General features: G+C 27.2%; 1 protein-coding gene and 1 pseudogene across 6 annotated transcripts in view; both read left to right on the forward strand.

Annotated features, from left to right (window-relative positions):
* Nucleotides 1-110, forward strand: part of LOC100158779 — a 12,531-nt pseudogene extending 12,421 nt beyond the window's left edge.
* Nucleotides 111-4,515: 4,405 nt separating this feature from the next.
* Nucleotides 4,516-12,510, forward strand: part of LOC100575129 — a 13,054-nt gene continuing 5,059 nt past the window's right edge. The window contains exons 1-6 of one of the 6 annotated variants that reach the window (XM_016801105.2): nt 4,525-4,718; nt 4,889-4,906; nt 6,928-6,966; nt 7,065-7,103; nt 7,754-7,792; nt 8,587-8,948. In XM_016801105.2, coding sequence (XP_016656594.1) covers nt 4,646-4,718; nt 4,889-4,906; nt 6,928-6,966; nt 7,065-7,103; nt 7,754-7,792; nt 8,587-8,642 — 264 coding nt within the window. In that variant the 5' untranslated portion in view covers nt 4,525-4,645 and the 3' untranslated portion in view covers nt 8,643-8,948. Of the gene's footprint in view, nt 4,719-4,888; nt 4,907-6,927; nt 6,967-7,064; nt 7,104-7,753; nt 7,793-8,586; nt 8,949-12,510 lie in introns of those variants that run through there. The other 5 variants (XM_016801104.2, XM_016801103.2, XM_016801101.2 and 2 more) reach the window with 5 other exon arrangements.

Raw genomic sequence — 12,510 nt, forward strand, 5'->3', positions numbered from 1 at the left:
TTCGCACGAAAGACAACAATGTTCATGGCAAATTCAGTATTGAAGAGACAATTCAAAGACTACAAAAATTAAAGATAACAAATACAAATAATAGTGAAGTTGAGTTTTAATTAAGATTTATTGTTTAAATCAATGCAATTTTATGGTGTATAGAAAATGAAAATTTTAACATTCAGTGAAGTTTTCAAATATCTACTGTCATTCGTTTTTTAATTACAATAAAATAAGAAAATCATTACATGAGAAATCGAGTGAATATCAAATGTTGTAAAAATATGAATTTCTAACCATCATAAAAATTTAATTTGACTTTCTTATAGATATGTTTTGTTTGATAAAGGTAGATAATCTTATAAGGAATCTTGTATTACATTTTCATATCTTAAATTTAAAAAGAAAAATTTTTATGAATTTCTAACTCGAAATAATTTGCAAATTTTCGTGATTCTTCCATATTTTGTCATTTTTTGAACTTTAAATGCTTATAAAAAAAAACTGTGACTAACGATTTATAATATTTTTCATCTGCCTTTGAAAAAATATACTAGGAGCCTTCTATTAAATTTTCAAGCTTTTTTATCCAACAAATAAAATTGTATTGATATTTTCAGAAAAAAAACTAAAAAAAAATGGAAAATGAAAATGTCCGTAAAGAGCTCAAAATAAATCAAAATATTTTGAAAATGTTATGGTGTATAGAAAATGCTAAGATAAATATTCAGTCAAAATTTCATGTATCTACAGTCAAAGTTACACCAAAAACCAAATTCAATTTTGTGAAAAATCGATTTTGCGTAAAAATTCCCGTTTTTCCTTAATTTTTCTTTTGTTTTTCCCGGCGCTTTTGAAAACTACTGGGAAATTTAAATTTTGACCTCCCCAATGCACCAACGATATTCACTTTCTGATCGAACAAGATACTGAAGTTGAAAATCGTAGCATTATTTCGACTACTAATCGTGTACACAGACACAAAAATAATAAAAAAAATAAAAAAAAAAAATAAAAAAACACATATCATTGTAAAATCAATACATTCATCGTTCCACTCAGAATCTAAAACAATCGGTGAGGCCTTGAGGTCGCATACACCCTGAGGCCTGCATGTTGGTAGACTTCATGTAGCTAAAATATACCTACTACCCAGACGCATATAGCTGCTGCTCGATCACTAACTTCAGTAGTGGCTCTTTATTGTTATACGAATCGACTTGCCGTTGGCTATTATACCTGGGCTATATAATATGTATAAATGTGTTTGTGTGTGTACTATTTGATTATACCTATATAATGGTTTAAACCGCATCAATTACAGGCATCAAATAACATAATTATTATTATTAAATTATGGTAATAGGATCGCGTCTACGGATTATCGGTGGATCATTACGCGTTGCCAGCTTTATTTATTAGCGTCAGCTGAAGTTCAAATTTCAACAAAATTCATCAAAATTACTATGAGTTAGACATTCATAAAATTAGGTATATTTATAATATCTAAGATTTTAACATTTAATACGAGATTCCTTACAAGTTTTCCTACCCTAAACAATCGTTTATAGTTAAAATTTTGTAGACATTAAATATACATTTCTAAATAAGCAAATTCTCATTCAACGATTTTCTTATTTTGTAGCATTTCAAAAACAAATAAACTTATAGATTCCTACTTGAAATGTCCACTAGATGTTTATTTTAGCATTTTCTGTACATTACTACTGCTAAAATATCGGTAAATAATTTTTCACTGAACTAAAAAGGTTGAACATTTTATACAAGGTTCTTCCAAATCATTTATAATTTCAGGCAATTTTCAGCACAAAGATATTATTAACGATTAATAACAATGATATGATATTATGATAAAGATTGTGTACACTATTATAATAATTGAATATTAATTAATACAATAAATACAATGTTTTCAGCAAGAATTAAATCAACCAACAGTAATGCTAGGTACCAATATAATAAGTGTTAATTTAATAGCAACATAAAAATTCATATCATAGGCTGACCTATATAATATTATGTGGGAATAAACTATTCACCATAGTGTTTAAACATGTGACTCATACTAATAAAAAAAAAAAAATCGACAAGTGTTACAAATCACAATGAAAAATAAGTTAAATATGTGCTCCGGAGTGAATCACATTGTAGGGCCCCAATAAGGTTAACACTATCATGTCAGTGGAAGTTTATGAAATCCTTTTCACAATAATAAAATATTAACAAATTGTAATAATATTACATATAATAATCTAGATATTATTTTTTTGACATTCAATTTTATAACATGGGTCAATAATAAATAATCAATACTCACTTAAATATTAAAAATAACAGAGTATCACGGATTCTGCTTTTCGTAAAAATGTCCATGTCCTGCATTAGTAATACGAACACAAGAAATGCACGTATAACGTTTAAAAATGTAAAATTCCAAAATCATAAAGACTGACAAACAAACAATTGGTTGTAGGTATTACGTTTTAATAATTTAATAATATTATATTTATTTTTGAAATCAACAAACAGAACATAAATATTATATATAAAAATAATAAAAATGATTGCATCTCACTTATTATATTCAGCATAGCTTGTATCGGGGAGTTAAAATAGATTTGTGATAATATATATCAAATATATTATAGTCATGTATGAGTAAAACTGTTTTGCGCGGGGCAACTTCTATCTTTCTTATAGTAATGTCAAAAAAAGTAGCACGCTATTGCACTGATAAAGTTCTTCGTTAATCTTTACGTATTGCGAAAATTAGGTAGGTCTACAACATATATGGTACGAGAAAAGTTGTTAAAATAAAACATATTGTAACAAAATAAATGAGTTTTCACAACTGGGGGATATGCGCTAACATGTCTAGTAGGGTACAATATTGTCGCCTTCTCAAGAATTTAATACCAGGACCGCCACTGAATAGATTCAGCTAGGGCAATATATATTTTTTTTTAATTCCAGTTAAAAAATCTTGGGAGAAACTTTGTACTTTATTTTCAAATCTTAGGTATGAACCTAGAACAAGCAATGATTTTTGACTCTAAAAAAAATTGAACATTTTTCGCATTTTTCATATAAAATCGATAATCTTCTCTAATAACGAACTATTGGGAATAAATGATTTGACCATGCAATTTCGATCATTGTTCAACGGGTAATGATAAAAAATCTGAGCGATTTAAATTAAATTTCAAAAAGGGTCTGTATAGAAATATTGTATTCAATATGACGTATATATAAGCTAATAATACGGGTTAAACGTATATTTTGAATTAAATCATAAAAACAAAATTGATTTTGTTAAAAAGTTTTTTTTTCTATGCCACGTGTAATAATCGGTTATAATGTAGTATGTTTAAATTGCATATATTGTCTGCGGTGTATATCATTTGAACACTAGTTATTATTTACTCAGGTGGCGTATAGTTTCATTTCAGTTGTTGTTTTTTTTTTCTGTGCGATTGAACGCGTTAAAAAATATTTCCTATAGGTTTTATATTAATTATTCAAATCTACTTAGTACCCTTTACTCTAGTCGACATATTATAATTTTATTAAACTTTAGGTAGGTACGCTACAAATGATAATCAAAAAATGTGTATAATATTAATAACGGTTTCCGAATAAACATATTCTAATATACGCCATTGTTTCAATGTAAGAACCTTACCTACCTGAAACTACTCGAAAATATATTACTATAATTCAACAGACATATGCGCAATATAAAAAGGGAAAATCTTAAAATCTTAGATATTATAAATATACCTAATTTTATGAATGTCTAACTCTAAGTAATTTTCATAGTTTTGATGAATTTTGTTAAAATTTGAATTTCAGTTGACGCTAATAATTAAAGCTGGCAACGCGTAATAACTAACTATCTCCGATTTCTGTTAAGTTTGTTTTGTTTATTTCGACACTAGAAAACCATTGGGAATTGTTTACTTTTGGCTCCCCCAATGTACCAACTAGATTCACTATACTACCAGAAAAAGCGTTGAAGTAGATCATTAAAGCTTTTTTACTACCCATTATATTTTGAAGAACGACGGAAAAAAACACACAATTGTAAAAACTATACTAAAAGAATGTCTTGTGTAATGAAATACAATTACACAAAGCGGGTGAGTTTATGTCACTCTGCTGTAGTACTGTACGATTGGTTACAAATAGGTCACTGTAATGGATGGTATATTATAATATTATATCATTATTAATTGTATAATATACGAAAACGCTTCTGAGCGGAGACGATTGGTCAGCACTCAGCCAAGGATATTTTATATTATATTTCTATTATTATCATTAATACGAAATGTCATTTTCCATCCGTTAAAATGAATATACTCACTTAGTGAAAAATCCTCGAACAAACTTTACTGTAGAGTGTAGGTAGATAAAATTTTTGATGAATATCTTGTATTTATTATATTTAAGGTTAGGGACTTCATGCGCATATCTACCATTACACATAAATATTATTTTATAAATTTGTTTATTCAATTGTTATGGATAAATATGTTTTGTTTGGTGAATAACCAGTTAAATACCAAAGCATAAACTCAGCGCAGTGAATGTTATTCATTTGTTGCTCCTACGTCCTACATCGTCCTACAACATGGTTAAAAATATTAATTATATTTTATCAATATTTTTGGTGTTAATTTGTATTGGTTGTATATACGCTACACGTAAGTACCTACGTATTTTAATTTTACTTTACTTCATTCATCAAAGATTAATATTAATGGAGAATCATAGGATGTATAAAATGAGCTTGATGTCCTCTTCAAAGCCAAATATTTTACAACCTCATCATTTTTTATTATTTTTTACTAACTATTAACTATTTTGTATCTAGCTAAGGATGAGTGTTTGGGTAAGTATTATTATATATTACCTTACAACATACATTACACATATGACATGTATAAGTACAAAAACAGTGAGTTCCACTTTAATCATAATGTGATCACTTTTCTACCGTATAATAATAATTTATATAAAAGTAAATTGGATCAGTATTTTAATTTTATGCAATTATGAAAAATAAATTATGTATGGCTAATTTTTAATTTGTATCGGAATCCTTTATTATAGTTATATTACTGTTTGTAATTATTTTTTTCAAACATATGTTTACCTAGCCATGTACAGTATGTTACTTTTATTAAATTAGTAAGCATACAAATACTGAATCATTGAATAAGGTAGAAAGTAGGGAACTGCTCTGAATACCTGGTTTTACGTGAACTGTCGTTTACGGAATTAAGCGTCTCCGCCTCCATAATAGTTCTTTTATATTTTCCTAAGGTCTTATTGAACTTTTCAACGATTTACAATAAATAAACATATTTGTATCAGAGACTGGAACCGTACCGAAAAGAACCGGTTTTGGAACCAGAACCTTTGAATATTGGGAACCGGAACCGGACCGGAAACCTTAAATACATTATTTTAGGAACCGAAACCGAAACCTATATTTTGATGTAGAGGTTTTTACGGTTTTTTTCGGTTTTTTTCTGTTCTAAAATCCAATAGATATTTTATCCATGGTGTATGTTAGTAATAACTAATTATTAGTAATAATAAATAATTATAGAAAATGTAGACCTATACAAGTTTATCAATGCTAAGAAATAAGAATATTATTATGTGTGCAAGTACAACAGAATTGTCATAAAAGAAATACCAAAAATCCAAATTCTAATTTCCATGTAATCGATATCAATATTATTATTGAATCGCAATTCGCAATAGCTGATGTATAATTTCTAAAAATAATAGTAATTTGGACGTTTATAAGTGATTCAGAATTCAGAGTAAGTTATTATATAAATTATAAATTAAAATTGTATTGTTACCTTACTAATATGCCTGCATTGATAATATTAAATACCTAAACGTAATGCGGGTATCGTTAACTTTTTTCTCTATACTATACTCTGTACGACAAATCTACTAAACTGTTCTTCCGTCTTCATTAGCGCGGTATATATTGTTTAAATTTATATTTTTATATACCTATAAGTTATAAATTATTATATCAAACTGAAACATGGGTCACCCAAGTTCAAAATTCATTCTTATTTGTTTTTTTAGTAATAATTTTTTATTTATTTTAAATATTAAAATGTATTTATTTATTTTAATTTATAATATTATAATAATTCATTTTTTTATAATATTACCTAAATTCTGAAATAGTTACACTTAATTACAAATACCTGTCACTAAAAAGAGGTTATTAATATTATGTTCATTTTTTTATATAGTACTTTATTGATAAAAAAAAAGTCAAATAATAAGGGTTAAAACCGGTATTAACCGAAACCGAAACCGAAACTTGATATTTTTGAAAACCGAAACCAGAACCGAAATCTAAACCCAAACCGATAAAATCTTAAAGGTTCCAGTCCCTGATTTGTATGATGAGATATCAGATAACATATGCAATTGACCTACTGGTGTTTGATCCTTTGATTAGAGTGTTATATTACAATATTATAATATTAACTATACTAATAAATTATAAATTAAAAATATTTTTTGTTATAAGATGTAATATTATTAATTTTATGTTGTATACGAAATGCTAATATAAACATTCAGTCAAAATTCCATGTATCCACAGGTACTTGTTTTAGAGCTACACCAAAAACCAAAATTGATTATGCGTAGAAATTTCCATTTTTCCTACTACTAAGAACTTAACTACTAAGAAAATTTTTACTTTCAACCCAAAAGGCCCAAAAGTACCTACTAGCTTCAATTTCCTATTAGAAAAGTTACTGTAAAAAAAAACACACATCACTGTAAAATCAATACATTATCACTCCACTCAGAATTTAAAATTTTGTAATATCCAATGGTATTTGAAACGTCAAATTATCATTACAGAAGAAATGTTCAAAGCTGGTTTAGTAAATAAAAATAAAGGTGAGTATTTAATTTAGATCTTTGAATATCAAAACTATTTTTCATAGTATATTAGTATGCCATTCAATGTTTTTTGAAACATCATATTATCATTACAGATGAAACGTCCAATGCTGATTTAGTAGATAAGGAAAAAGGTGAGTATTTAAATTAGATCTTTGAAAATCAAAACTATTTTTCATAGTATATTAGTATGCCATTCAATGTTTTTATGTTTTTTCTTAAGAGCATGCTATACAGCAATTTGTTGTCTCCGTCTTGCAAGTGCTTTATATTGCAAATTGACGTTCAGAAGATCAGGTTTAACTCGGTTGGTTTAAAAATTAAAGTGAATCGACCAAATATGAAACTTGATGGCGAGAACATTAACTGTGTTCGTATGTTGGTTTTTTTTATGATTGTCAGTTCTTAAGTTCAAGTGCCCACGAATAATATTTCTAAATTATACAAAAAAATAAGAAAAACCATATAATATGATATTCGTAAAAAATATATATTATGTATATAAAATGTAAAAATCACAATATAATCTATTCTTAACATTATAAAGAGAAAATGTTTGATTGTTTGTAACGAATAAATCCTAAAACATAAAGGGTATAAATCCCTTGTTTGTGAACCTAGGCCTGAGCGATTTTTCTTTGACCAACCGATTATCAATTGTAGGTTCTAATCGATTTCACCAGTTAATCGGATATCCGACCGATCAATACATTTATCACTCCGCTCAGAATGTAAAATATTGTAAATATTCATTGTTTTTTGAAACATCATATTATCATTACAGATGAAACGTCCAATGCTGATTTAGTAGATAAGGAAAAAGGTGAGTATTTAAATTAGATCTTTGAATATCAAAACTATTTTTCATAGTATATTAGTATGCCATTCATTGTTTTTTGAAACATCATATTATTATCATTACAGATGAAAACGTCCAATGCTGATTTAGTAGATAAGAAAAAAGTTGAGTATTTAAATTAGATCTTTGAATATCAAAACTATTTTTCATAGTATTTTAGTATGCCATTCAATGTTTTTATGTTTTTTCTTAAGAGCATGCTATACAGCAATTTGTTGTCTCCGTCTTGCAAGTGCTTTATATTGCAAATTGACGTTCAGAAGATCAGGTTTAACTCGGTTGGTTTAAAAATTAAAGTGAATCGACCAAATATGAAACTTGATGGCGAGAACATTAACTGTGTTCGTATGTTGGTTTTTTTTATGATTGTCAGTTCTTAAGTTCAAGTGCCCACGAATAATATTTCTAAATTATACAAAAAAATAAGAAAAACCATATAATATGATATTCGTAAAAAATATATATTATGTATATAAAATGTAAAAATCACAATATAATCTATTCTTAACATTATAAAGAGAAAATGTTTGATTGTTTGTAACGAATAAATCCTAAAAAATAAAGGGTATAAATCCCTTGTTTGTGAACCTAGGCCTGAGCGATTTTTCTTTGACCAACCGATTATCAATTGTAGGTTCTAATCGATTTCACCAGTTAATCGGATATCCGACCGATCAATACATTTATCACTCCGCTCAGAATGTAAAATATTGTAAATATTCATTGTTTTTTGAAACATCATATTATTATCATTACAGATGAAACGTCCAATGCTGATTTAGTAGATAAGAAAAAAGTTGAGTATTTAAATTAGATCTTTGAATATCAAAACTATTTTTCATAGTATTTTAGTATGCCATTCAATGTTTTTATGTTTTTTCTTAAGAGCATGCTATACAGCAATTTGTTGTCTCCGTCTTGCAAGTGCTTTATATTGCAAATTTACGTTCAGAAGATAAGGATTAACTCGGTTGGTTTAAAAATTAAAGTGAATCGACCAAATATGAAACTTGATGGCGAGAACATTAACTGTGTTCGTATGTTGGTTCTTTTTTATGATTGTCAGTTCTTAAGTTCAAGTGCCCACGAATAATATTTCTAAATTATAAAAAAAAATAAGTAAAACCATATATGATATTCGTAAAAAATATATATTATGTATATTAAATGTAAAAATCACAAAATAATCTATACTTAACATTACAAAGAGAAAATATATCTTTTTGTGTAGTACGAAATTTAAAAGTGTGTTATTTTATTTAAACCTTTATAATAATATTATGTATAATTTTATATCTACAATTTTTTTTTATATTATAATTGTTTTTTTGCCGAACCACATTTTAATTATTATCTACATTTTAAACAGACACACAGTAAACAATATTTCGTGTTGATACGTCCTATACTCTTATTATAGTTATTATTATAAACTATTCATTGTTATTGAGTGTAGCTTTTTTTATTATTATCAGCTTACTAGTTAAAGGTGGTCTCTAATAAACTAGTGTTTTAAGTGTTTATCTAGAAACAATTTAGATTTGACCTATTTGGGACTATGTGTGTTGCACGAAAATTTGGATATTTTAGGGACTGTGTCCCTAATATAATGGATATTGGATAGTCAGATTCACAATTTTTTATTATTGTATTTATTTATTAATGACTGGTTGTGTTCAATGTACATGACAAACAATTTCAAAAAACTTGAACATAATTAATTAAATAACAATTACATGATAATTATATTATAAGCATAACGAAATAAATAAAAAACTGTTAAAACATGTAATGTCATATATAAAAAAAAAACAATCAATAATCAATCAATGATCATTTTTTCTATCGATGTAATCAAAATTACATTTAATCAGTGTATTAAAATATTGTAAAATACCGATATAACCGACTAATTATATGTATTATCGATTAATTGTTATAACCGCGCAGGCCTATGAGAACCGGATCAGACCTGTTATTTACTTTTTTTTCGACACAAATTGTCACCAATCTCCTTCACCGGTAGTCTAAAACTCTAATCTGCCACTGTACCGAAGTTCAGGGAATATTAAGCTCCTACAAGTGTAGGTAATCTCCTACATAGACATAGTGTCAACCAGTGGCGTAGCCAGGATTATGAAATGGGGGGTGTTTTAAGTATAGATTAAAACCAAATTTTTACTTTTTTCGTATATAAATATATTTAGGGTTCAGGACTTGCAGTTAAAATTCTCAAAATATGCTTAAATATATGTACTATGTAACAACATTTTTATATTATTTTTGAAAAATCATAAAACATATTGCAATTTAGGTAATAAAAAATAAGTAGGTATAGTAAACAAATAAGTAAATTAATAAAAACTTAATTTTTAAAAATACTGGCATAAAATACTATGTTAATAAATAAGTAATAACGAATAACGTAATATACGAACACCGTGATAAACGAATACGTATCTACTGATGTTCGTTTTTTCGTACAATCTACAATCTAGATGTCAATTACAGTTTAAACACAGTTTTGTCACAAAGAGACTTATGAAATCTTACATATGCAAACATAGGGTCAACTGTAGCCAAGATCCACCAACAACTTTAACAGCCCTCCGACCTTTTTACTTGAAAATTTATTTAAAATTTACTTAATTTTTTTAAGCTTATTCAATTTTGTTATAGTATGGTATTAGGCATCGACCTCCCCAAATCTCAAAATTATCGATCGTCTATTGTACCTAACCAAACATAATATTTTTAAAGATATTTTTCAATTTTATCCAAATATAATTTTAAGCCGACAATTGTATGTACATTTAATTTAAAAAGTACACAAATATGCAAATTAAAAATGTGTATTTAATTTCGCCATTTCGTAAGACAAATTTATAACTTGCAAGCAGTCCCAAACCCTATAAGCAACATATTTATTAGGAGGGAAAATGTCAATGAGGGGTTTAAACAATCAACCCCCCCCCCTGGCTACGCCACTGATGTTAACTCCTACAAACGATAATGAAATAATAATTTTTACATAAAAGTCAAATTCATTTTTAAAAAGGTGAACAAATGGGTAACGCTTGTACCGCTTTCGCGTCCTCCTAATATTTACTTATATGAATTTCCTCCAGTTTAAATCGTTTAATTATCATTCATTATTAAAATAATTAAAATAATTTAAATGTATTACAATATTAAATAAAACCAAAAGACTTAGGTATATAGGTAAAAAATCAAACTTATGTTAAAAAAGAAATCAGTAAAAAATAATATGTCTTCGTATTTTTGACTTTAAAAATAAAATATCTGTCTTGCAATAATTTTATACATATTAAACAAATCAATTCAGTGACCTATAATCTATATAAAAACAAATTTAAATAATAATCGTATTAAAATAAATCATTAACTTAGACACAAAGTGTTTGTATCTTATCTATAAAAATATATTTTTATATTTATTATTTCCAAGTTATCATTTTTAGCTCTTTGAGCTTTTCATTCCAAAATCGTGAATTCAAAATATAAAATGTTGGAGTATAAGGTGTTACCCTATTTGTACTCAAAAATGTAAAATTCCAAAATTATAAACAAGGATTAACAAATAATTGGTTGTAGGTATCGTTTTAATAATATAATAAAAATATAGGTATTTATTTAGCAAATCAACAAACCAACAAACAGATCATAAAAATTCTAATATATATATGTATGTATATCAAAAATAATAAAATAGATTTGCAACTCCCCTATAAGCATGGTTGATAAAATATAGACTTGTTGAAAAGTTAAAGTTGTTTATTGTAAATATTTTTCAGAGAAATATGTCCAAAATGATAAAATCATTATACTGTCTCTCGTAAAGGTGCTTCCATAATGTACGATGGTCAATCACGTCTGAAAACAAGCTGTTTTATTTCTGCATTTATGAAGCGTTCTCCCTGTCCACCGACTTATCCGTGGCAGTGGCGCCGAGTTCAATAAAATAAGGTGGTTAAATTCCAACCAAAGCTCACCCAACCACCCACCCACCCACCCAATTCATCATTCAAAAACGGAAGAAATTATTTAAAACTCCAAACCACACATAGCCGCTCGCTACACTCGCAAATTATTTGTATTTAATTAAATAATTAAATATTTTATTTTATTGTTGTATCGATTTCAATCATAGTCACTGATGATTAGTTAGTCAGTTACTATGTTCACAAAGATTTTTGAGTTTCACGATAGATCACAACATTTTTTTGTTTATAAATGGTTACTATATTGGTTATAGATATTATTATTATAGGACAAATTAGTAGAAATGTTGTGTATATTAATAGTTGTCATTGGTTACTCGGGCAGATGAGGTAAAATAATGAATCAAATCGTCGCATTTACATGGCCTCGATTAAAGAAACTATATCTTAAAAACAATTGTATGTTTGTAGCTTATATATTCAAAAATTACAGGACTGATGTTGACGAAAATTTCAGAGATTATTCTTAGAGATATCATAAACGCTTTGAGAGTAAATTTAATTACGATAAAAATATACCAAGTGGTAAATCCAATTAGCGACTTGTGGTCAACCTTATCTTTCGAATTATTTCACAAATAGCGGGGCACGCCAACGTCCGCGCCGATTTGCTCTTGAATTAAGGTACACTAAAACTGAGATACGTCCAGTATAATCAGG

The sequence above is a fragment of the Acyrthosiphon pisum genome, chromosome X, assembly GCF_005508785.2.
Source record: "Acyrthosiphon pisum isolate AL4f chromosome X, pea_aphid_22Mar2018_4r6ur, whole genome shotgun sequence".
NCBI classification, from domain to species: Eukaryota; Metazoa; Arthropoda; class Insecta; order Hemiptera; family Aphididae; genus Acyrthosiphon; species Acyrthosiphon pisum.